General features: G+C 35.5%; 1 protein-coding gene across 3 annotated transcripts; it reads right to left on the bottom strand.

The window, feature by feature from the left end:
- Nucleotides 1-1,352: 1,352 nt before the first annotated feature.
- Nucleotides 1,353-26,298, bottom strand: RB195_013197 (uncharacterized protein; the record flags this gene model as incomplete). 3 transcript variants are annotated; one of them, XM_064202898.1, is made up of 19 exons in its annotated part: nt 1,353-1,464; nt 2,899-2,980; nt 3,045-3,150; nt 4,421-4,504; nt 4,574-4,664; nt 6,091-6,272; nt 6,329-6,422; nt 7,820-7,914; nt 8,322-8,466; nt 8,546-8,712; nt 8,776-8,869; nt 8,985-9,139; nt 10,655-10,773; nt 19,563-19,656; nt 21,470-21,525; nt 25,801-25,843; nt 25,910-25,999; nt 26,168-26,210; nt 26,258-26,298. In XM_064202898.1, 19 exons carry the CDS (start codon nt 26,296-26,298, stop codon nt 1,353-1,355), a joined length of 1,893 nt encoding a protein of 630 aa, XP_064058778.1. The 3 variants fall into 3 exon arrangements, with proteins under 3 accessions (XP_064058778.1, XP_064058779.1, XP_064058780.1); XM_064202897.1 differs by lacking the exons at nt 19,563-19,656; nt 21,470-21,525; nt 25,801-25,843; ... (1 more) ...; nt 26,168-26,210; nt 26,258-26,298 and adding an exon at nt 11,966-12,026; XM_064202899.1 differs by lacking the exons at nt 19,563-19,656; nt 21,470-21,525; nt 25,801-25,843; ... (1 more) ...; nt 26,168-26,210; nt 26,258-26,298 and having other exon boundaries at nt 10,655-10,768.
- Between the last annotated feature and the right edge of the window lie 506 nt (nt 26,299-26,804).

Here is a 26,804-nt window from a genome sequence, read left to right as displayed (position 1 = left end):
CCTTGATTTTTTTTTCAGACTACATTCATCGGTCGTACTAATACTAGCAGGGTAGATCCTTCACATATGATCCTCTTTTTTCATTCTCCTCCTTTTTCTCATATTATCCACGTTTTCGAGAGGATGATCAACACAAAATAATCAACTTTTTGAACGTTTGATTAAGACACATTGGGATTTTCATAAATCCCATAATTTATTTATTTTTTCTCGTTCATTATTTATGAACATCGGTCTCTGGATGAGTAATAGCGCGCGTGTTCGCAATGCATGATCTTCTATGCAAAATACCGTTGGCGATCACAAGCAACCATTTACAATCGGGGAAATTTCTGGATAGAATTGTCTTAATGAAAATTTTCCTCCACCCATAAATAAACTTGAATTAGCTAAATTCTATAACAATTATAAACGAAAAGATTTAACGACTCCAGAGGGATGAAAGACTTGGTTGACACTAGGGCGGTTTCGAACCATCGACTGGATGGACCTCTAACTGATTGAGCCACATAGTCCGTATTCCACAACTATAGTCGGGTAAAATGAACTCGTTGCAATTGCGTAAGTGGTTCTGGTCGAAGTGACATATAAAGGATAAAAGATAAAGTTTCTGGCGTTAATCAATCCGCTTGGGATCCGCCCCCACGTTCACTTCAATTCAGAATCGTTTGAGGTTTACGAAAGTGTAACTGACGCACAAAATGACTTGCGGGGGCTAGCCGATAGGTCAAGTCAGTGTTTTTATCCTCCCAGACAAGTCTGGTACCAATTTATCGACCTCGGAAGGATGTAGGGTTTAGTTCCCACTAGCGCGGACCCGAACCATCGACCATAACGGCCACAGCGGACCTCTGACCGACTGCACTACACCCACCCTATCAATTATAATCTATTCAGAATTTTGCGTATACCACCGTTTTACCTTCACTGATGGATTTTAATTTTTAATTTTTTAAATTTTTTTTTAAATTTTTAAATTTGAGCTTCTCATCGAAGCAATACTTGGGATTTCCCATCTTCGGCAAAGAAACGTTGCTTTCGACAAAATCAAAGAACTTAATGAAAAATTTATTATAATACCTCCTAATAACTGCATAAGTCAACCTCTTAACTATAATTTTAAGTTCTTTTTTTAAAGTTCCATATAAGATTCTATAATTTATTGTTGATTCTCAAAATTTTTACACATATTCTTTACATATTCTTTTTTGTTTACTTGTACATATGTGTGTATACTTTGGCAGAACCTTGATAAAATATGTCTTCTAAAGGTAAGCAGAAAATCAAAGATCTTAGCAAATATTGTACAGTAATGGAATCCCGTAAATGATTACGGTAATAAGAAAAGACATTCACAGTTGTCTCAGAGTGTTATCGTTCAAATCTCTGTGGTCCTCCTTTTCTTTCACGGGAAGCTGCCGCCGAAACGATGCACGGAGGTTTCGTTTTGATCGACGGATAGATCTAAAATAATCCTTCTCATTTCCTCAAAAAAAAAAGAAAAGAAAAAAAAAACAGAACAGAACATAGTCATAAGTTGGTTAGGTTACATAAGTCGAGATAAAAAAGAGGGATTTTGTCAGACCAGGGGTCGGGAAAAAAGGTACGGAGGTCTCTAAGGGATCCTGCCACGAAATTGAAGAGGATAGAAAATAGCATTCAATCCAGAAATAGGTAGGGTTAAGGATGTGATTCACGATCGAATTGAGTGCGATTACGCTCCATTCGTCCAGAAAATCCGGAGAAAAACTGTCTAGGAAAACTACCATGTCGTATTGCCCTACAAGGCACCAAATAACGCTCCACCTCTGCCAGAGCCAACACACTTGCCACCTTCACTAGCGAGCGGGAGAAGCAGCGAAACAGCCACTCATTGATTGTCCGCACGCTTGCAGACGCGAAGCGTATATCTGTTAACGTAGACGTGACACGTCATTAGGTGCCTCGTTGGGAGATCCGGTGAGAGAGTGCAAAAAGATCGTTTCCTATGCATTTTTTCTGGATAATTAGGAGGAATTGAGTGAAATCACACTTATACTCTCCAACTGTACTCTTGACGCCACCTATTGGTGGACAGATTCTGATACTGTAAATTTTCTGGTGTCTTAAAGGAATAAATCCAGAACCGAAAAGGATTGATTTAAGCAGCATCGGCACCGCATTCCATACATGCACAACTTACCTGGAATTTCTCTCAAACGTATTATATTCGGCTGTGCTTTCCTCAGTGACGGTAACCGCATCAATGACAGATCTCGAGATTAAAAATTATTTTGAAAAATGTTCGTAGGGACTTTGTTGTTGTGACGATAGCTCTTTTGAGTTTTCAAGATATTTGGATTTTGCTTCTTACATAAATCCTTTAATGATTAACCAGGAAAAGATGGTGTTATCCTATGGAATGAAGGTTTATAGCAAATTTTACAAATAGAGGCATTAAATTTGTTTTTGCGCCCAAAAGTCAGCTCAGAATAATTTCTACTATCTAATCTTGTTTCCTCGTATTATTTCTTTTTTATTTCTTGGTATTTTTCTTAATTTTTTATTTATTTTTTTAATATTTCCGTTTTTCGTCTGTAGAAAACAGTATGACGTTTCGGTGAACGTGAATAAAATTTTTATAACAGAATTTTATAACAGTCTCTTTGGAAAAAAAACACGCAGAATCTCATTATTATAGCAAAAAAAGACTCTATTTTAATTCTAAAAAATTCTAGAAGAAATCCAGTCTTTAGAGATTGAAGAAAATTTTCGGGGAGTCGCAACTTTTAATGACTCTATAACTAAGATACCGATCCTAGCGGGATTGATTTGATTTGATAATTTGATCTAATTTTTAATTTTGTCTTTTCGTTTAATTGGGGCTAATTTTTGCCTCAAATCCCTATAAAAACTCACTTTCTTGCATAAATGGCTTGTCGCATAATACCGGTACGATTCGCTTCCAGTTGAGCTTCCTGAGCGCATTGTTCGAAATACTCTGGAGCAAGCACATGTGAACGTATCGTATCGTGGATCTACAGTGATCAACGTTAAGGGAATACCTCGCAGTTTATGCACGTCAGGCATAATATGCTCTTGTAGTTCGGTCATTTGTGCTCCGGTCATTTTAAGCGCCATTTCCAGATGTTCGAGTGCTTTTTCGGCAGCCTGATGATAGAATTCAATGGTAAAATAATATAACCACTAAGGAAAATTTTCCTGGACAAGTGCGTGCGAGTCAGATTGATATTTGCATTAAAAAAATAAACAGTTTATAATAAATACGGCTGATATTGGGGAAGTTGCAGGAAATACGAAGTCCAAACGTCACCAAGTCCTTCAGATAGGACTGAACTTCAAATGGGATAGGACTCCTTCAGATGCTAAACGCTTCTGGTAAATTTGATAAAAAAAAAAGAAGGTGAGGTTTTTCTGGGTCTTTGTTGGATTTTAGCGTTTCTACTAGCGACGTTGTTGAAAAAAAAAGAAAACAAAGTTTTTATTTTCTTATTGGTCATTCTTATTTTTACTTTTTTTGTACTTCGCTTGTACTTGTAATTTTTTGTAATATTTTTATTATTTATTCTTTTGGAATCAAATAGAATGGAATTGTAGGTGAAGCCTGAAAAATGTCCAAAAATTCTGCGTTTTTCGTAGCTGATTCAGAACTTTTAAAATAATTAGTGGTCCTATTATGATTTTTCAGGGAAACATCCATCATGTGCCAGATGTTCGCCCGACCTGAGGGCAGCATTACAAGAAACTGAGGGTGTGAGGATCGTTTCACGGATAGATAGGATTTGGAGTATATTCACAAGTAAATGTGAAGTATGAGTTCTATAATTTCTTCCTAATTATCTGGAAAAAAAATAGCATCGAAAACGGCATTCTCGGCGGATCCACCTACGAAACACTTAATAACGCTTCGTGTCTATGACCGCTTTCTGGTAAATGCCTGCGAGAACAGTCAGACAATAGATGAGTACGTTATTTGGGGTTTGTATCCGAAAAAAAACAACAACATGGGAAACGGAATTGTCGCCGGATCCACCCACAAAACAGCTAATAGCACTCATCTATTGTTTACCTGTTCTCCTTGATACTTACCAGTAAGCAGATACTAGACGAGAAGCGTTGCTAGGTGTCTCGTAGGGTGATCCGGTGCAACAAGGCTAATTTTCATGCGATTTTCCAAGAATTGATAGGGATTAATTGGGTGTAATCGCCCTCTTAATATTACATTCCTATCCGTATCTATCCATGGACCAATCCCAATACCTTCAATTTCATGGTGTGCTGCTGTTGAAATCTTTTTTTAACCGATATAACTGATTTAAAAAGTTGTTCACTGAAGTTTGTACAACAAATCTTTAAACTATGGTTGCCATTCGAGTTGTAAGTAAGCAATAGTATCCGAATATAATTCTGGATACTGTACCTGTAACTGTTTCTCCGCTCCAATCCTTGCCATCACTTGTTCACGGAGTTCACTTTCGGTAAGCTCCTTTTGCTCATTTATTTCCTAGGAATATTCTCGAAAATCTGTCATGTAAGGAGACATAAAACGAGGATACAATTTCGAAAAAAAAACCTTCAAATTCTGTAAAAGTTCCTTTGTTTGGGTAGTGTAATACTGTCGCTCCTTCTCAAGATCATGTGTTTTGTTCTCGTTCATCCGTAAACTGAAACGAAATGTGCCGTTCCCTCGTCCGAAGGGTAAAAATAAGCTGTGTTTTGCAAAGTTTCAGTCAAAAATAATAGATAATAATAAGAACAATAATAATAGTAAAAATAATAAAATTTTTCTCTGATAATAAATTGGATTCCGGTTTTAGTAAAGTTTGTAAAATGTTTTTTTGTTCGTAAGATTCTCTGTCTCAGAAAATTTTTTCCATTTTTTATATGAAATTATATTAATTATAATATTATGTTATATATTAAAATATTAAATTATTATATTATATTATACTATAAAATTATAAAAAAATATAAAATCCATTTTTTATCTTTCTTTTCCGGTGCACCATTAGTGTATGTGAATAAATAAATGAATAAATGATGGTGTAATAATATAATATATATGTCCGAATTATTATTTTTTCTGTGCTGCTGTTATTTGTGGTATTTGTTTGTTGTATACTCCATTCGTAAACACATTGATTGTCATGTAAAGAATAAATAAATAAATAACACATACCGTACTACTACCGTACTAAAGAATAAAAACCTAGAAGGGTACGAATAAGATGGATGCAGAGCACGGTGCTAATGAATCCACATGACGATGTGAATACGCGCTTGACTTGTAAAGGAAAATTTCGAAGAAATGGCAAATTTTTCACCACGGATAAAAAATTTAACAAGACTAAAAATTTTAGTTTAATATTTTTATTTAGCACTTTAAATTTATTTTAAGGTTTTTTAATCTAATATTTCAACTTTAAATTTAAATTTAATTAAAATATAGGATAGGGGATTAAAAGATCAATAGCTGTCTTGGCTACAGCTCAAACAAATCAATAAAAAGCTACGTATTCAACGTGCCAAGATTCAAGGACAATCGAACAAGGGGCCACGAGTTTGACGTGGATCAATCCTTCCCAGGATGTCCCGGGACGCGTTTGACATCAATTCAGAATCGTTTGAGGCTCATGAACGGGCTTACAATGACTTGCGTGGGCGGACCTATGTGTTAACTCAGCGTTTTTATTCTCCCAGAGAAGTCTGATGCTATTTATCAACCACCAGGAGCAAAAAGCGTCTGGTTGGCCCTGGAAAGGTCCCAAATATTTGATCGTTCGGTCAAAGGCGAACCAATTACCGACCACGCTATATACACCGTCCGCAAGGGCGCAAGGCAAGGATATGGTTACAAATTTAAGGAAATTTATCAAAAAGCAGTGTTCTTTGTATTCGCTCCAGGATCAACCTAGGCTGCAGCGTTAAAACACAGAGCAAGGCAGAGGACATAATAATATTGTATCATTCGTCCCAGATTATCCACAAATGAAGTCTGAGCCAGAGTTTTGAGTGAAAAAATTTTGAAAAGCGGATAAAGGACACTTTTAATCTCCGGCAACTCAGAAAATTAATTATTGTTGAACTTACAGAACTTCGATCTTCTCCTTCTCCACCACGATACAATTCGTTTTCGTTTCAATCTCTGCAAGTCGATTTTTCAGTTGACAAGTTGCCGTCGACAAATTCTGATTTTCCAGAAGAAATTGTTCTCGTTCTCGAAGAATGTTGTGCAGCTGTTCTTCAATCTTTTCCTTTTCGATGTTCAAAGACTAAAAAAGAATAAAATTTTCCGAATGAAGAACTCATTTCAACAAAAATTCCTCACCTCCATATTTGATTGAAGATGTTCTGTTTTTGAGTTCAGGGAAATTTTCTCTTGTTCTAACGTCATTTTTGTCTCGTTGGTTACTTTAAGCTCACTAAAAAAAAGTAGCAATTTTTCAAAGAAATCAATCAGATAATCTTCAGTAAATTGATAGAAGAGGGTCTTTGAAAGATCCACTTATTTGAAGAAAATAATTCATTTTCTTAAGCAAGGACCGAATAGTTGAAAATGACCGAGAGGAGATTTTGTCCAAGCCCGTTTAGCGCACGCACCGATAATGTAATGTAATGCGAATGTAAAATGTAACGCTTATAACGTCAGAAGGAGACCAGTTCTCGCTGATTTCAAAAAGTTTTACATATCACTCAAATTTCTCATTTAAGCCTGGAAAGTATAATTTTTGAAAAAGTATCAGTTAAACGCAGCGTATCAAGAAATTGACGAAATGTAAAAGTCTTTTTTTTTCGTTTTCTTTTTTCGTAAGTTCGAAAAAATAAGAGATTGGGGTGAGAACTACGAAAAAGAGCACCAAAATCCCGCTTAATCCCCTTAATCGTCCTAAAAAATTGCGTGGGAAGTAGCGGTAGTTCCTACTGTATGTCAGACCGCATCCCATTGTACACGCTCCAAGTCTCTTGAACAATCTATTAACTGGTTTTACTTAAATAAGTTGCTGAAGAGACCCTTATTGATTTTCGACCATTCGCTCGCAGGCGCAGCGCGTGCGCGAGGGTGGAGCACTTTCACGTCCCTCGTAGGAGAGAACCCAATTTTCCACAACTTTTTTTTAAGAAGCATAAGGGAGAATTGAACCAGGCCATGTTCATATCCGAAATCTACGCCCAAAACTCTATGCTTTTAATCAAGGTTTCTACACTACGTGAATTTCGTGATACAGTTAACAAAAACAAAATGAAAAAAAAAACAAAACAACACTTTACAAACAAAATGTATCACTTTTCGCTATACATTTCGTGATACATCTTTAAGGGCATCGGATCACCGAAAACCTGAGCGTGGTGTTTGGCTACTTCCTTTCATCTTACGTACCGTAAATTCTTTGAGATATCTCGTCAAGGCATGTTTCATGGTCAAATAGACGGTACTAAATCGATGCGAAACGCGGGACCTTCGTTCTAGCTTAGCAGTAGTTCGGGGATAGGTCTGCAGGAAAAGATAACTTTGACCTTTCTGGTCTTCAGTCCCCATGTAGTGAGCAGAGCTCACTACATTCTCTGGAGGAGAAAGTATTAGGATTTCCCTTTAAATGAGGAAGCTATAACATTCCTTACTGTAACAAAAATAGACAATTTTTGAGAGAAGGTGACAAAAAAGTCTCGTAAAGGTACAACAGTCCCCTAAACGCATCGCATTCTGCCCTTTTACAGTAAAATTGAACAATTTTCAAGAAAATGAAGATGAAAAGGATTCATTCAGTGAAAACCGGGAAATTCGCAAGGAAAAACGGTACTGAAACGGTTGAAAACCTACTTTTTCACGTTCTGGAGGTCATCCTTGAGTTTTTTCGTTGTCCTTATCAATTTCTCTCGTTCGCTTTCAAGTTCAGCCTTTACTCGAGCCAGCTCCTGACAAAAAAAAAGCAACACATACCTTTAAGGGCATCGGCGGAGGCAGAAACACTGTCTAAGGTATCGGTGACAATTCAATTATTTGTAAATCTATTAAAATGTTTGAAAATGAATTGATGAAACTTCGTGAATGTTTCAGGAATTTAATTTGCTCGGGTTTCTCGAAATTTGTCTTTTTTTTGTTTATTTTCTTTTAGAACAAAAAAAAATTAGATCAACAGAACGGAATTAAGGACCAAATGGGTCTAGAAAAGTGTAGAAAACCAGGTATCGGATAGTGCTATTGCTGTAAATAGTTGCTGGAAGTAGCAGCAATCCAATGCGAAGCTCAAAATGAAAAAATAAATAAAAAATTTTCTCAAAAAATAATACAATACACTATAATTGCAATGAAAAAATCTTACGGCAGCTCTATCGTGTTCTTCTTTCCGTGCTTTCGCCTCTTGCTCTAATCTTTCTTCATATGTTTTCTTCTCTTCGCATAACATCACACCACGACTTTCCAGTTCACGAATCATTGTCTCGCCGACTAGTGTATTTTTGAAGGAGCTGAAAATCCGCCGCCCACGTTACTCTACTAAATATATCAAATATTTCGGAAAAGAAACCGAAAAAAAGGAAGTTTTACATTTTTGTGGCGCTTCGCAGCGCTTTTAGCCACTCATCCTGAGTTTTAAAATCAGGCGCCGCTACAATAATCGCTGAGGGGAATTGTGGATGGGCGATGAGAAGGCAATGCTTCTTCCCGATATCACCACCACAAACTATTGAGCAGCCGATTAGTGGAATTATACCCTGAAATAATCAATATTCATCCCATCAATCGATACGTAGGGAATCTGTACTGTGCCGACCTACCTTAGGATGCAAATCGATCCGTTTGGATTTCTCAAACGTTTTCTTGAATCTCGTAGAGTAATAGATCAGGAAACATTCTTTCAGGACAAAAAATCTGAATAGAACTTCGATAGAATTTCAACTTTTTGAGCAAGAACAAAAACTTCTGAAGCTTCTGAAGCAAGAACAAGAACGACGATTTTGCATTACTGAAAAATTCAAAAACTCACCTTTTTGACCATTTAGCTGGTCTATTCTTCTTTTTATACTTTTTCAAAAGTGTTCCATAACATTGTACGCCTAGGATGGGACCTAGTTCTTCGTTGGTTGGTTCCTCGGGTGTCATATCATAATGATTGTCTTTCTTTTTGCCAAGATTTGAAAACTGCAATGGGAATCGAAAATGGTTCAAATTTATTTTGCGAAAACTGGTCCCCACTCTCTCTCAAAATAGCAACTCATTCTATCAAAATTCCAAATTTCTCTCACTTTTACGATTTAACTCTCTTCTTTTCCTCTCTTTTCCTTTTCCTTCCTCCTTCTCTTTCTGTTTCCTTCCTCTCGATATTTGAAGACTCGTTCGTCTCATAGCAAAACCAAAACTTTTAAGTTATGTTGAAAATCAGCTGGGGATCAGTTAACGCATTAATATGAATGATGTGAAAAAGTATAAATAGATTAGTCCCATCTAGCAAATGAATAATACTAGCCAAAGACAAGTTTTCGCAGTGCGTAGTTTACCTGATTTTCAATTATTACATTCAGTATACCATGAATAGGCGTTAAATCAAACACTAGCGAATAATATTCAGTTTTCGCCTCTTACTCCACTTAAGATTTGACAATTTTATTTCTGCAACAGCATTGCAAAAATCATTATTTTGAATGAATAAATGTATCTCATCGTTTCAATCCTTTTTTTTTTGAAAAATTGTCGCATTTCTCCTAAAAACAAGTGTTCCCATATGTTGCAAACTCCTGGAAAATTCCATAAATTCTCAATTAATTCGGACGAAATGGGAATTTACTATGATGCAACGCTTAATGGCAGCATACCACGAATCTGTGGTGGTCTGGATTTCAGGTGGAGTATCCGTATACGGGGTCGTAGATTATGGAGACTCCGTAAAAATGGCCCGGAAGATACGGCTTCAGGCGTTTTGGCGCACTATTTTCTACAGGGAGTACGACTGGAGCGTGCCAGCCTTGCGCACGCGCTACATCTTCCGGGAAGTTTTTTTGGCAATCAGGAAGAAATGGACGGAATCAGCCTTCTCTCCATAATCAACGATCCCGTATACGAATACTCCACCTGAAACCCGAAACGTACCATCTCAGATTCGTGGAGTGATGCCTTTAACCGTACACTTCGGAACTCCATTGCTCATGGCATGAAAAAAAATTTAAATTCAAACAACGTCAAAAACAAACAGGAATTTTCCAGGAATCGTTGGATTGAAAACTTGAAAAAAAGCTTCTTTGGTCGCAGCTCCACTACTTGAAGCAGATTTGCTTGGATAAGAAGAGGATTTATCATAATCACCGAAGTGTCAGACAAAGTTGTGGAATTCCCCATATTCCTAGAAATAATATACATGTAATGAATAATTTACAATATATATGATATGATATGATTTCTACATTATTAGAAGCACTGCTAAAAAAAAGAACAAATTCTGTGAGATTTTTTTCAAAATTTCATTTTTTAGAAATATACATAGATATCAATTTCAATTCAAGCACTCGCTCAAATATTTAGCATAAATTTTTCCTGTAATTCCTCAGCGATTAGACAACCAGGAAAATTTCTTTAGTCTCTCCTTATTAAGTGATCAATAAATAATTTTTTCCATAGTTTTTTTCTTATTTTTCGTGTCATAAAACAATGGTTCGGTATTACCTGAAAGGATAAACTCCTCAAGATTCCTTTCTTTTCCTTTGGTTCTTTCGGTAAGGCCACCGTTGGCGCGGGTCCTTTCTTATGCACTTTGGAGGGTGGCGTTTTTTCCGTCATTTTTCCTAAAATAACAATTTAAAATGAATTTGACCACCAAATTCAAATCAACATGTAAACGCGAGCTTAAAAAATCAGAAAATTAATTGAACTCGCACAAAATTTTCCTATACACAATTAGGTTTTCTAAATTTAAGTGACATACTAGAATCAGGCACTTGTTGCGGTCAAAACAACTTATGCGCCGATTCCTGATCGGTTTCAAAGCACTTCAGCTCCTATCTATGTATTGAGAAAAAAAAAGAAAAAAAAAAGAAAAATTCCAGATGCGTTTGAATTTCTCTCTAATTGGTTATGGATTTCCCTGTGGTATGTACTTTTTTCCATAACTTGATCCTCCATAGAATTTTTCCTTGGGTTTATTTCGTTCTTATGTGAATTGCCAGAGAGGAACAAAAAAAAAACTCGATAATCGATTTGATTTGTTGTAGACAAACAAGTTCATATGTACGTGAGTGAGTGATCGCTTTTCCTCAAACCCTCGCGGAGAGTTACACTCGGTCTGATTAGCCCTCATGTAATAAAAAATACTACTTTGAGTGATGAGAGAAATATAAGGGAGGGATCTCCCACATCATATTACTTTATTGAACATCCCATTATTATGTTCAGAGATAGAATGGAAAGGATGGAAGAAAAATGCCATGATCAGGTCAAAAACCACATGCATGCACTAAATTTACATAAAAATTAATTGCAAGCAAACCCTGCCAAAAACTAACGCGCACACATTTCACAGTTAAAGGCATCACTCCACGAATCTGAGGTGGACGGATTTTAGGTGGAATATTCTGTATATGGGATAGTAGATTATGGAGAGGGGGTGATTCCGTCCATTTCTTCCTAATTGCCGTAAAAAAACGGCCCGGAAGATGCGGCGCGTGCACACGGTTGGCGCGCCCCAATCGAACTCGTAGAGAATAGCGCGCCAGAACACCCGAAGCCGTACCTTCCGGGCCGTTTTTTACGGCAGTTGGGAAGAAATGGACGGGATCACCCCCTCTCGTCACAACGCAACCTAATGAGGTGGCTATGAATGAGTGAGTGGTATCGTGAGAAAGAAGGATAAAGGTGAAGATACAGGAAGGTTCAATAAAATGATGTGAGGTAATTTTTTATCTCCATTTGGTCCAAGGCTTATCTCCATTCACTTGCTCTTAGCTTTTCCAGCCTTCTTCGATGAAGAGCCTGATCCACCGGCTTCGTGTACTCGTGCTGCCATCTCCTTCTCATATCGCTTCTTCTCGTTATCGGGCATCTTCACCTACGTTGACTTATCAGACACTCTGACCCATTCGACACTCAGCAATCCTTGAAATGTCAACGATGATAATTCGAAGCTTGGCCAGCTTTCGTTCAACCACAGCCTATAGGCCAATAGGGCAAAATTTGGAGTGTTTCTATCCTCCCCATCCGCTCTCTCTTCATTTTTGGCGATTTCACCTTTTTTGGAGCAGACGATCCAGCAGTCTTCTTTAAACGACCCCGGTGAACGCATGCTCCATCTGCATCTGCTCTTAATGGACATTGTTTCCTCTCTTAAAGCCATTTTTAACAAAGTTCACCCTTTAATTTAAAAAAGTGAATGAATCGCCTTTCAACACCGCAACTGGGTCTGTATGAGGTCATTGGAACTACAATTATGAAAATATATACATTTGTCTTCACCTGCATTACATTTTTTGCTTTTATTCAATGAAAATGTCATTCCAGTCAAACATAAACGTTCTCTGGATTAGAATTTCGTAAAGAAGCAAGGAAAAATCAAAATTGTCAAATTACAAAACTATTAAGGTTCAGGTTGAGGTTTGAGGTCCAGGTTGAGTCGAAAGTTCTCGGACAAAATGACAATATTTTTATTTATTTTGCAATTTTCAAACAATAACTGTAAATCATTTGAAGTATGCCCCATTGGCATCGATAGACTTATTTTTTTATTGTTTGGGAACAAAAAAAAATAAAATTCAAATATTTCTTCGCGTTTTTTGTTTGCCGCTCAGATACATCCAAGTCCACAAATCTCCTTAACGTAACAAGGATTTATCGCTCGTGATACTTTCTATAATTGAAATTGATAGTTTCTGTTTTTTTTAAAGTTAGTTTATAGTTTTATTTTTGATAATTCTCATAATTGCAGTTAATGATTGATAATAATGATATAATTTCCATCTTTTTGAAATACTCAAAGCAATGGGTGCAAATAACCCCCACCAACCACTTTGGCGTGCAATATTTGTTGTTATGGAAAATACACACCAATAATAATGGAAAAAAATAAAATCATATCTTTTCTATTCCTACTCTCTCAAGCATTCTAACCCTAACTTTCAGTCCAAAGAAAAAGAAAAAAAAAAGAAAAAAAAATATTTACATCTTAAAAACGTGCTGCGGACAGCTGTGAAAAGAGTTTTTCTCCTTTCTTCCAGGATTTAGTAGTTTTCAAAGAAACGTACGAAAAGAAAGAAACGTACGGGGTTTAAATTCTCCTCCAAATATATCAAATTTATACAATTGAAATAACTACTAAATAATAATAATAATAATAATAATAATAATAATAATAATAATAATAATAATAATAATAATACGGTATAGATAGAAGAAAACGTCCAAATCGCAATATTTTTATGAGAAACAGAAATTTAAAGAAAATTTATGTATTCTCATCTTTGCAAAACGCAAAAATCTCTGTTCATTATTTTAAGGAGATTCGGGGAGATCCTACGCAAATCCACTGTTCAAATGGACCTCAGTGGAATTTCGGCAAAAATTCGCTTACGGTGATCATATTCAGAAAAGGGAAAAGGGAAAAGAGGGGAGGAAAAAGAGAATTAAAGAAGATAAATGTTAATGTTGAGCTTGGACTCCTGAAATCAATCCGAAACCTATCACGAGACAATGTTTATCACGAAACAGACAACTCCCTTGGTTTCAAATTTGAACTCTAAAAGAATCGAGAAAAATTTTAAAAATGGATAAGAGAAATAGAAAGTAGGAAAATCTACAGATTTATGTGTAATGAAAAATTGTGCATAATTGTGATGTAAACCCGATGTAATTTTAATGTGAATCCTGGGTAAAAATTTCGTTAAAAAAAAGCATTCACACGAAGACCATGGGACTTAAATGAAACATTTTGCGAAATAAAAATCGAACTTTGGGAAAATTTCAGTTGAGATTTGATTGTTGTTGTTGGGAAAATTCACAACTCATTAATCTGAAAATTATGTGCTGCTTTAAAAATTCAGAAGGAAAAAGAACAATTTAATGAAGGAACGAGTGGAAATATAAATAGATTTTCGCCACAATCAGCAAAGTGTGACAAATGCATCAAAGGTCGTATAATACACGAAAATCCTCGGATTGTCGAATCCGTGGCGGCGCGTCATCGTTGGCGAACGGGCTGATCCCAGTAGATGACCTAATAGGAGCTATATTTACGCCGAATTGCGTGCCCGCCGTTGAGAGGGAGTGTCGAAGTGAGAGAGAAAATTTCGGAATCGTACGTGGTCCCCCCGGATTGCACTCGGATATCGTATATTGAATACGAAAGTGAAACACAAGGGCTGAACACACGACAAAGGGTTCATTTATATCCGAGTCTCCAAAAAATATTTAATTTTCATATTAAAATAGTCAACATTTTTGTTTATGAACAAGGAAACCTAATAAGATCGACAATTTTTTAGAAATTTAGAATTCTTTCACAATGTTTTTTTGTTTGTTTCGGTAAAAAAAGAGTCATAAATCGAGAGATGCATAAGAATAAGTATTAAGAAGAGATGAACTTGGTGACATAGCATCCATTTTTTGCTAGAAGTACTTCCAATACCCATAAAAACCCCAAAAGCAGTGTGGAAAAAAGAAAAAATTTCTAAAATTCGCTCAAAATGTCTCACTAGGAATTCTTCAAGTTATTATGCAAAAGTGTCTTGTATGTAAGTTGAGTTACTTAATTTGACACACTATCTTTCTACTTTTACTACTAACTACTTTTTAGCAGCAAATTATTTACTTTCGGTTCGCTAAACAGAACGTTTAGGAACCAGACTACCTATTCCTACTTTCTATAGATATGCACTCCTATTGAGTATAGCGCAGTCGGATAGGTCCACTGTGACTGCACTGTCGATGTTTTGAAATCGACCTAGTTCAAACCAAGCTTTTCATCCCTCCGTGGTCGATAAATTGGTACGAGACTTGTCTTGGAGGATAAAAACACTGATCTGACACATCGGCTAGCCCCCGCAAGTCATAGTATAGACCAGTTGCACGTTCGTAAACCTCAAACGATTCTGAATTGAAGTAAAAAAGGTAGGGACAACACTACAGGGTTAGATCAACTTTTAACGATAGTGCTTTTTATCATTTATTTTTTTCCTCCAATTTATCTTTTGTGCGCTCCTCCGTGCAGACAAACAACCGCTTAAAAAATCCTCCCCCCACTCTCCTCCATTAGTTTTTTTTTGTAAAAAAAAAACATCTCAACCCGCTCAATTTGTTGCCGAAGTATTAAAGAACATTACTTTGGTTAAAATACGAATTCTTCTCCGGCAACAAAGACAAAAACCGTAAAAAAGGTCTCAATCCGGTCAAAAAGATCTGTATCAGTCTAGATTACTCATAGAATACTGCCCTCTGCTTCCACTTCCTCTCAAATAATCCCTAATAAATTTAAAGAGAGGATCTGTGAAGAATTGAACATGTGGAAGAACTTCTCTGTTCTTAATACGAAACTGAAAATTTAACAAAATTCCTGAAAAAAATTAAATTAAATAATCCCTGAAGGCTCGTAATAAACAGCTTCTGAACGGTGCAGTCCAATCGCTTTACAATGTGCTAAGTAACTCTCTTCATGATGTTGGCTTCCATTAGTTTCTAAATCCTTGCGAAGAGAACCATTCAGTTCTTTCTCTGGATTTTTATACATGGCTCAAATTGGCTAGAAGTAGCCAGAGGAGCAATTACACAGTGCGTAAGTCACAGTCCATTGCTACTGTCATTCTGTCCTGATTTTTCTAGGATTTCGCTGTGATAATGTGGAAGAAAACCTCTCCCTAAACAACAGATCGCTTTGTTCGAGTTATGCTAAAAATAGAAAAAAAATCAATTTCATGATTGGTTTTTGGAATTTATCACTTGTTACTCCACTGTAACATTTCTTAGTGCAATTATTTTATAGTTTTCCTGTATATGTAATCAGCACTGATAATTTGAGGAAAACTAGAACATAAACAAAAACAATAAATACAAAATTTAAACAAGAAAAAAGAAAGCAATTAATGGAAAATAATCTCTAGAACATCGTGCAGCTTCATTCATTGTTGAAAACATAATTTTCTCTTATTGAGGATTTCTTTTGTTATACTTTACTTATAGTTCTTATAGTTTATTTTGCCAACAATCAGAACGCATTTCTAAAAGAAAATCCCAAAAATTGTTTCTCCATTTTTATTCCAAAACCGAAAATTAAGAAAAATTGAAAAAAGTGGAATTCTAACCGTAAACATGTGCAAACAAAACAACGCGTACGCAAAATTGGAAGGGAGTTTGTGGGAAAAAAGAAAATTTCTTACAGCGATAAATACTATAAACGGGAATGGAATTTCGGGATTTTCTCTACGGAAACGTATTCTAGCTGGAATTTGTAACATGTATTCAACTGCAATAAATTACTTTAAGCATTCTTTATCGAGAAAAACGGAGAAAATCAGAAAAAAATGCAACAGAAATTTATTAGGTTCAAATTTTATTCTAGAAATGAGGTTTCATGTAAATTTAATCCACTTCCAGGTAGAATTCTTTGTAAATTCCCTGTTTATGGTTATCATTCCTTTGAAATCTTCAATAATTTAGTTATAAAAATCACTTATAAAAATCAAAAAATCACTTATAAAAATTAAATGTGTGAGGTAACTGTATAAATATAATGGAAAATAAATTGAAGGGGAGGTCCGTTGAAGAACTGAACACATGGCAAAACTTTTCTGTTTCTAATACATAACTGAAAATTTACCAAAATCAGGGGCAAGAAGAAAAAACTTCTGGGATTTAACTTGAATTATTTTTGTTCCCTCAACAGTAGGGGTTACGAGGCTAATTCAAAGAATTTTCTGCGCGGTTTTAGAGAGTTGTTCTAAAGTTTCAGAAAAGATATCAATGAGTTCCAGACGATTTTCCATAGAGCAGAACAGGGCACATAGCCGAGTTAGAAAATATGAGTCAATCCCTCTCTCTTTCTCTCTCTCTCTCTCTGGAAGTTAAGAAATGTTCCCATCGCTAATGGAGCAAGAGAATACTGTAGTGTTTCAAATCGTGTTAGAACTCATAATTCCAAATGATGTTAAGACCCCTCGACGATCCTATCCTTGGAACAAAAGCAGAACCCGTCCACGAAAATGGAAACCGTGAAATGGAACACCTCGTGTGTCCGTCCGTCCGTTCGCCCCCGTCCGCCCACGGTCGCTGTCTCTCTCTCTCCATCTTCCCCCGCCCGTATTTGAGAACGCAACCGCTCGCTTGTCATCTCTCTCTATTCCCAGCCGCCTGTCACTTCAGCGTCAATAAATCGTGATTTCCAGACGATTCCAAATCGCATAGTACATGAATTTCTCGAACGAGAGATTTCTATAAAAATTAGATCCCTCACGACTCATTGCTGGAGGAAATGTAGCCGCAGTAAACTGCTTTGATCCCATAAATTACCCAATTAATTGGTTCATTAATTACCCATTAATTATTTTCTTTAGTAAACTTGGCCCAAGTATTAATATTATTATGGATGAAAAAGAGAAGATAATAGAAATTATGAAAAAAAAACAAATAGAAAATAGTAAATAAAATTATAAACTACATACTATAACTATATAATATACTATATATAAATTTGCTATATACTATATAAAAACGCTACTAAATAAAAACTTACAAAAATTTACTTCAAAAATAGGTGTAACGGATGAAAACGATCCAGTGCTTGGAGTTAATCAATCCGCTTGGGACCCTCCAACGCGTTCACTTCAATTCAGAATCGTTGGAGGTTTACGAACGTGTGTTTAACCTGTACAATGACTTGCGAGGGTAAGCGTATGGATCAACTCAGTGTTTTTATCCTCTGAGACAATTCTGGCACCAATTTATTGAAAACACGGAAAGGCGGAAGGGCTTGGTTGGCTTGGGGGCGGTTTCGAACCATCCATCGATCGTGTGGTCGCGGGGGAACCTCTTACCAACTGCGCTAAATCCGCTGGCGAAAAAAAAATATGCGAATATGCAAATAACTAAGGAAGTGAGTAAGCAGGAGATACGGTAGCTCCTCGATTAGCAGGAGAAACCCGGAGGCTGTGAATATCAGCCATATGTAAGGATTCGCAGTTTGATGGCGGTGATTTCACGTGGATCCATAGGAAAGTGCAACGACATGGGTAGATAAAATAACTATCATAAATAATCGCAGGCACTAAGAACAGGAGCTAAGGTAAGCAGGAAGGATAAGATTTAAAATGACATTGTGTCAAGGTTACGTAGGGCCGGCCGGCAACGACGCAATGACCAGGATTTCGGCGGCGTCATCTAAAGAACAAAACGTGAATAGGAGGGCATCGAATAAAATGACGCGATGATAAGTTTTACATTACTCGTAATTTTACGACGCGATTCGGATTTGCGCACATTTACATCCCCTATTATTCGTCACATTTCTTTTTATTGAAATCGGAACAAATTATTTTGGGAATAAAAAATCATTTTATCCGAAGAGCATTGAATTTCTACGGACGGTGGTATCCATAAAGCAGTTCCTTCTAAACAAAAATCAGGAAATATTAATTTATTGATCAGGAGAGAAGTTCCCACAAAAAAAAAAGATTCTCCTAAAACTACCCTTCACTGTTCAATTCAGTGCTATGAATGGAAAATTTCAGGAAAATTTTGTGCAATTCAATAAATTGTACAAAATGTACTACGGACAGATGAATTTAATTAATTAAATGAAACAAAATACACTACGGAAAAATCTAAATACACGATTTGAATGAAAATAGATAAAATAGGTAATAGAATAAATAAAAATAGATAAATAGAAAAATAAATAGGATAAAAATCTGGATGTATTCGATAAATTAGATAAAATATCAAATAAATAAATAATTATAAGCGATTAAGCGGTGATTCTCCACGCCCCCTTCTCTAGGATTTTTAAAGTAATAAAATCGGGTCATTTCATTTAAAAAACACATCTATTATTTTCTATTTCCATTAATTCTAAGAAAAATAAAGCAATTTTCTTGTCATTGTGTCTCTCATTCATTTCCTTTCTGTCCACCGCCATCTTTCTATCCAACATTCAAAATGCATTTAATATCTCTTGAAAAATTCCTTTAACTTAAGTTTACTAAAATTTAAATTCACTTCAAGACTTTAATTTATGCCTTTGAAAAAATCGTATTACTTTTGAAATAACTCGATATTTACCTCTGAAACAAACAAAAGGACTTTATAGACGTTTTTTAATGTAATTTGCAGATTTCTATCCATCGATTTGCTATCATTTTGAACTTCAAAACCGCTTGGAGTTTCGGAGAATCCTTAAACAGATAAATGCTTTGAAAACGTAGACCTCGTATGTGATTGCTTCGCTTCGCATTAATATCTTCTGCCCATTATTTTCAACCAGTCATTTTTTTACTGACTATACCTAATTTTTCACTAATTTTTAAACTTTTCATACTGACCTCAAGATGACCGGATGATTTCAGATTTATGATCATTGACTTTGATGTGGTATGCAACATACCTCTCAAACACATTACAGATATATTCACGTGTCGGAGACGATGAGATCCAAGGTCGCGTCCATTGAAAATCGCAAGAAATTGATGTAGATACTTCTGAAATCAATCCTTTTTTTCATAAATAAGACAATTTCCGCAGTTTTCCACAATCAATTCTCAATTTTTTTTCCCAGAAATATCGCCGCACACAAGATTTTCGCCCTATAAAGGATAAATTTCCTGTCGTTAATCAATCCGCTTGTGATCCGCCATTAACCACAATAATGTTTCTTAACACTTCGTCAACAAACTGAACAGGTTGAGATGTTTTTCTTTTACAAAACAAAACTAATGGAGGGGATTGGGAGGAGGAATTTTTTAAGCGGCTGTTTGACTACTTTGATGAGCGCATAAAGGATAAATTGGAGGAAGAAATAAAAGATAAAATGCACGATGTTGATCTACCCTTTTAGGGATTCGCCCCCGCGTAATAATAATAATAATAATAATAATAATAATAATAATAATAATAATAATAATAATAATAATAATAATAACAATAATAATAACAATAGTATAGTAGTAGTAGTAATAATAATAATATAAAGGATAAAGAATAAACTGGCGCTAACCAATCCGCTTGGGATGCGCCCCCACGTTCACTTCAATTCAGAATCGTTTGGGGTTTACGAACGCGTAACTGGTCTATACAATGACTTGCGGTGGCTAGCCGATGTGTCAAGTCAGTGTTTTTATCCTCCCAGACAAGTCTGGTACCAATTTATCGACCCCGGAGGGATGAAAGGCTTGGTGAGCACTAGGGCGGATTCGAACCTGCGATCGATCGTGCCGCGAGCGGAACCTCTAGCCGTTACACTACACTCGACCTTGCTACCTATACTGATTGTATTAACGTCATCGCACAACTACTGGACTCGTATGAAGTCAGGAACGGACCGATTTGGATAAGAACATCTTTATTCGACGAATCAATTCACATTTTAAGCCAGGATACAGTAGGCAGGGTAATTATTTGATAGAAAGCGGAAGAAAAAACACTTGTCAACATTTTTCTCCTCTTCTTTTCAACGAAGTAATACTCTGCTCATTGTGACTAAGGAAAGACCAGGAATTCTCCTTGCATAAGATTTTTTCCGAAAAAAAAGAGACTGGTTTTTAATCAGCATTTAATGCGTAGTGTAGAATATTCAACGTATTTCACTTAGAATTTGATAAAAAGCTCATATACCTTAAAATATTCCCACGATTTTGAATAATAATCAAATTGTTATGAAAACAAACAAATTCCTTATCAAATAAATAAAAAAAAGCAGATATTTTATAAGAATCACAAAAAGGGAAAAACGAAAGGAAATGAAAGAGAAAAAATAAAGAAAAATAAAGCATAAAATTAAACCAAGATACTGTATGTATGTAAAAGAAGAAAAGAACCTTCGTACTGTCAATAAGTTCTAAGAGATTTCGGGAACATCCTCATCCGACAACTAAATACACAGATGGATCCACGGGAAGATACGATTCTGGTTCTAGAGCTCCAAGGATCGGAATACGTGTAAAGTAGGCAATCTTAGGGTCTTCTGGTTCTAGAGAACTAGATATTCTTAGGATTTAGTTCCGGTTTTCCGGAGACACGTAAAGTTTCGAAGTGAGTGCTTCTTGGTTCGATTTTCTCCGATCAAAAAAAGAACCTCACTATTAGAGGCAAAAATCCAGAAAGTTTCCATTTGCGGCAAATATTGACTGGTATTGATCGGTTGGGAATGGTTGATTGATCATTCCTAACCAATCAATACCAGTCAATCAACGGTGTAGAGATTGATTTCCTAGTTCGTGTTTGTTTATTTGTTGGTTTTATAACCTAAGGGGACGTATTTCTTGATTACATTCACTATGCTTTAAAACAACAAACGTAGCACTTTCGCACACCAATCAATAAATCGATAGACCGCTTTGTGTCAGGGTTTTCTAATTAGAATATTTTTCGGTTTCGTGACGAGACCTTCATGTCGAACTATAGTAGCTGCTCCTGCAATAGCAACGATACTTGTAAGCACTACCAAAACTTGCGGACTCACACAGAGTGATCGATAAAATCAATAAATGAGAATCATCGACAGGATCTTTGCTGATGCGTTCATTTTCAGCGCAATTACAGTATTTCCGAAAATTTCTTTAATATCACCTCATGCTGTAAAGCTCCTAATAAACAATTAAAAACATTTCTTAAGAGCAATTTAGTGGGAAAAATCAAATTTTTCAGTTATTATCAGGGAAATTTCGAAGGACCCATAGAGGCAATACATTGCCTTACAGCAATTAGTCGACATCTTGGACACCAACGTGAAAGACCTGGAATTTACACTTAATTACTTTAGGTTAAGTTACTTTAGAGAAATCTATTGAAAGTCGATTATTTTCATATCCCCATACAAACTACATATACCGTACTCCTAAGCAATATACTGCAGGTGCTTCTAATCCGTCGCCAGAACGAAGACCGACATCGTAGAGCTGCTGAGCGATTATCTACAGTATACATAAGCTGGTTACTGTAGCTGGGCGAACGACGATGATTTTTCAAAGTTTTCCAGCTATAAATTTATTTCGAACACTTCAATCTGGATGACTAAAACAGTTTGTGGCGAAATGTCGATCCTGTAAAACAAAGGATATTGCAATCTGAGTGAGCACGATTCGTTAAATAATTTCTTGATTTGCAATGAAAGATTTTCTCTGTGAAAGATTTTGAAAATTTTACAAAAATTTAAATTTCTCACTTACTTTCACTCTAATCAAATAAAAAAAATTAACGAGTAATAGCACACAGCCATGGAAATATCCTCTAAAACACTTCCACAAATGTATGCATGTACATAATTTCAGGACACAATCTTATAAAATAAAGCATTATTATAAAGTAACAAAAAAACCATATTATAGATTCAAAAAGCCAAGAACAATTAGGTCTACAAAAAATTGTACGGATCATCAAGAAAACAATTTCTAGGATTTATTTTATGTTTGCATTTGATTTCAGATGAAATAATAATAAATCATTAGGAAAACAAAGTTGTAATAGTTCTTAAGAACGGGAAACTTTTACAGAATCTGTCAAAAAAAACCAAATTTCCGGATATTTGATTCCGAAGGTGCTAAAAAATCCACAGAGCTACATATGTGTCCCATGTAGAATTTCGTTTGTATGCGAAAGAAAAATTTAAATCATTTGACATGAAATATCCAGAATGTGCTCAAAATAATACATATCTAATGGGTATGGTTGCCGGCAAAATAAAATGTCACTCCATCCATTTTCAAGTCCATTCTCAGGTCAAATGTATAATTTTATAAAGTGTAAGTAGAAAACTGCATCATTTCAAAAAAAAAACAATTCAACCCACAAGTTATTTCTTAGCTGTAAAAAAGTTCTTTCTGTCAGTACATACAGATACATAGTTAAGGAGATTTACAAAAAGCTTACTTAACAGAAAGAACTTTTCTTTAGAGTGAATTTCTGGAAACTATAGAAAAACTATAGAAATAACTATAGAAACTATAGTTCTATATGCTATAGACGGTTTCCGAGGCGTACACCAACAAACTACTGTACTTCATCGCAGAAAAGGGTTTTCTTTTTTTTGAGAGAGAGAGAAAGACCTTTTTTGAGTAAACCAGTAGAAACGAAATTGCTTTAGACAGCTCATAAAATAAAATTAAACCGCACAGATGCAAATGTATTTGACCTGAGAGTACACAACGAGAATTATTTTTACTTCTAGAAATTACTGTAGATTTGTATTTTGAGCAGAGGAAATTCCTGGTTGAAATACAATACTTGTTGGAACTTCTAGTAAAATCTATAAATCCACGTGGTGTCTAAAATCGTGAATATTTTTTGTTTGGAGTTCTTGCGTGGTGTACTTAGAACGATATTGAGGTTTAGGAAGGAGACTTCAAAAAGAAAAAAAAACTCCATCCATTTTCAAGTCCATTCTCAGGTCAAATGTATAATTTTATAAAGTGTAAGTGGAAAACTGCATCATCTAAAAAAAACAATTCAACCCACAAATTATTTCACCGCCACAAAAAAAGTTCTTTCTGTCGATACATACATACGGATACATAGTCAAAGAGAGTTACAAAAAGCTTATTTTACAGAAAGAACATTTCTTCAGAGTGAATTTAAGGAAACTGCTAAAGAAAATCCACAAGATACATATCAACATTATTTTATCACTTTTTTTTGATAGAAGAAACTTTTCATAGTGATCTAATGCGAAGGAAATTACTTTAAACAATTTCTAGTCCGTAAATTTACATAAATACAAATCTACGTGACCTGAGAGTACACACCACTACATCGTAAATATATAAGGGAATTATTTTTATTCCCAGGGATTACTGTAAAATTTTGTACTTAGAGAAAAAGGAACGTCTAGTTGGGCAAAGTATGTACAGTATGTACTTGCTGGATTTTCCAGTAAAATCCCAAAATCCACGTGGTGTCTAAAAATCGTGGATTTCTTCAGCTAGAGGAAGCACTATTTGGATTTTTTGCGCTGTACACTTAGAACAATGTTGAGGCTTGGAAAGGGAAGAGGAGAAGTTTGTTGGGATTTGCATAAAATCAGAAAGAAACATCAGAAAACCTCGAAACACTCTCAGGCTTTTGAAGAAGACACTTTGAAAAAGACTTCTACATGGAACACATAGCTCTCTGGATTTTTTAGCCTCTTCGAGATTAAATATCCGGAAATTTGGGATTATTTTTTGACAGATTCCGTAAAAGTTTTTCGTTCTTAAGAACTATTACAACGTTGTTTTCTTAATGATTTTTGGTCATCTGAAATCAAATGCAAACATAAAATAAATCCCAGAAATTGTTGAAGTTGTCCAAATTTTAGGCAAATAATAAAGTTTCATCGAAACCGCGTTGGAACAACAAGAAAAAAAAAACACACACACAGAGGAAGTATTTCTGGTTTTCCTTACAACTCTTAGTTTATTTTCTATTTCGCTCATTTTCAAAGCAACCAATTATAGAAAATTATTCTTAAAAGAACGTTAAAGGTATAAAAATAATTTTAAAAAAGCTCAAATGATTAGCGCCTAAATTTATCAGTGCTTTAGATTAGATTAGATTTAAATTTAGAAATTTTTAGCAAAATGTAAAATTTGTCTCAATGTATCGACCTTATTTCTGAGGAAAAAAGGTAATGTTTATGTGAAGGTTAGCGAATCACAAGAAATATGAGATGACTGTATGGGGCAAAGAGACGGTGTACTGTAATACAGTATCGCAGCCCGGAGAGCACCACAGTTGGATGTCGCGAAGGTGACAATGAATAGAGACGGAATGTCCTATGGTACCATGCTGCTCTTCATCTGTGCCGACAAACGCACACACGGAGGGACACCAATCCCAATGGCATCATCGGACCCTTTCATACCATTATGAGGAAAAATTAGCACATTTTATGCAAATTGGCTGAGTTCCCTTACTCAGCAGCGAGACGATTTATGGTAACAAATCCTAGAAATCCATCATTTCTCATTTATTTGTCGAATTTTCACATATTCCTGAACTTTACTGATTTCCATTCCATTTTCCACAACAGAAAAAAAATCTAACACTTTGTAGCGGAGATTAGGATATGCCATTAGGCCAGCAATACATCCATCCCCGGATGAATCATACAAAATCGCCCATTTTCGGATGTTGTGAGAATCATCCGGAGGTGATCGATCGATGCCATAAAATTCGGAGAATATTGCGTAGGATATGAATAGGAGGAGTTGTCACCAGAAACGAAGTTCATTCGGTTCCTTGATCGAATCGAAATCGATCGATTGTTGTTAAAAATTAAAATAAATAAATACATATAAGTATAAAATAAAAATAAATAAATAAAAACAAATATATAATATATATATTAAATATAAATAAAATCCTGGCGATTCAAACAGGAACAGAAATAATACCATTGGAAAAAATTGAACCGATGTTTTGTTGAGAAAAAATATTTCTCACTAGGTACAAAATATAAATATCAAGCAGTTTTCATGGCTAGGAAAAATCTAAACGTTATTTGACAAAAAGTACAATCTTGCTTGCAGGAAAGGCGAAATCCCGTATGAAAATAACTCAAAAATTCGGAGAGAATATTTCTTCCTTTCCAGGGGAATTCGACTGTTTCACATGTTTGGTTACAGTAATAAGAGAATACGTTCGGTGTTCACCTAAGAATAGCCGGGAAATAACCTTCTTCCGGATTTCACGTGCCTAAAAATTCCACGTGATCATCACTCGTTGAAGGATGTGACAGTATCAGAAGTTCTTAGAGCTGACGTTTCCGACTGCGACACTATAGACGGACACACGATACGGTCGACGGACGTGGGCGTGTCCAGCCGACAGCAGCAGTAAGCATGGATTTCGCTTAACAGGTTTCCCCGTTATTAATTCCGTTTCATATTTTGAAAAAAAATCTGGATGAAAAAAGAAATCAATTCGATACAATAAAAAAATGACGCAAAATTCGTCACGAAAGAAAGATTCGGTTTTTGTTTCAGCAGATTAGACTAAGTGCTTTCAGGAGCTGATCACCAGCTTAGAGCTCAGCTCGTCGTACATTTTTATCCATCCGGAACTCAATAAAAACTAATCAGTAATATGTGCAGATAAACCACTGCTTACCCATTAGGATAACGATACGTTCCCGAAAAAGCCGAATACATTCAACGAGGATTTGGAGAAACAGCTAAAAACCCAATTTTTATGCATTTCCATCGAAGGAAGGTGAAAATTCCAGAACAAAAATTTGCAATTTTCGATTTATTCGAAAATAGCGCAAAGGAAAGTTTAGCAATTTCTCTGTTTCTGTATTGTTTGCACCAGGAAAACCTATTCTTTTCTCTTTTGTTACGACCTACACTTTTTTTTTTGACAAATTCCTTTCTTTTACGTATGGGCAAAGAGCAAAAAATTAATCTAAATGTGCAAGGGCTAATTATCAAAGTCGATTCTACGGGTTACTAGAATTTATATTTTGAAAAGTTCGACATCCAATAAACCTCGGCATAGTTGAATGGAGTGTCGAGTTTGATAAGCGGTACACGAAATAAAAAGTTAAATAAATTTATTGGCTAACATTTCGGCTATATCGCCTTCTTCAGAGCCTGAAAGGGGCGATATTCAATCTACAATTTAAACGATCAACCTCTCCACAACTAAACTGATAAAC

The sequence above is a fragment of the Necator americanus genome, chromosome V (genome assembly GCF_031761385.1).
Source record: "Necator americanus strain Aroian chromosome V, whole genome shotgun sequence".
Taxonomy (NCBI): domain Eukaryota; kingdom Metazoa; phylum Nematoda; class Chromadorea; order Rhabditida; family Ancylostomatidae; genus Necator; species Necator americanus.
The sequence above is the reverse complement of the archived record's forward strand: the minus strand, read 5'-3'. Positions and strand labels throughout refer to the sequence as shown.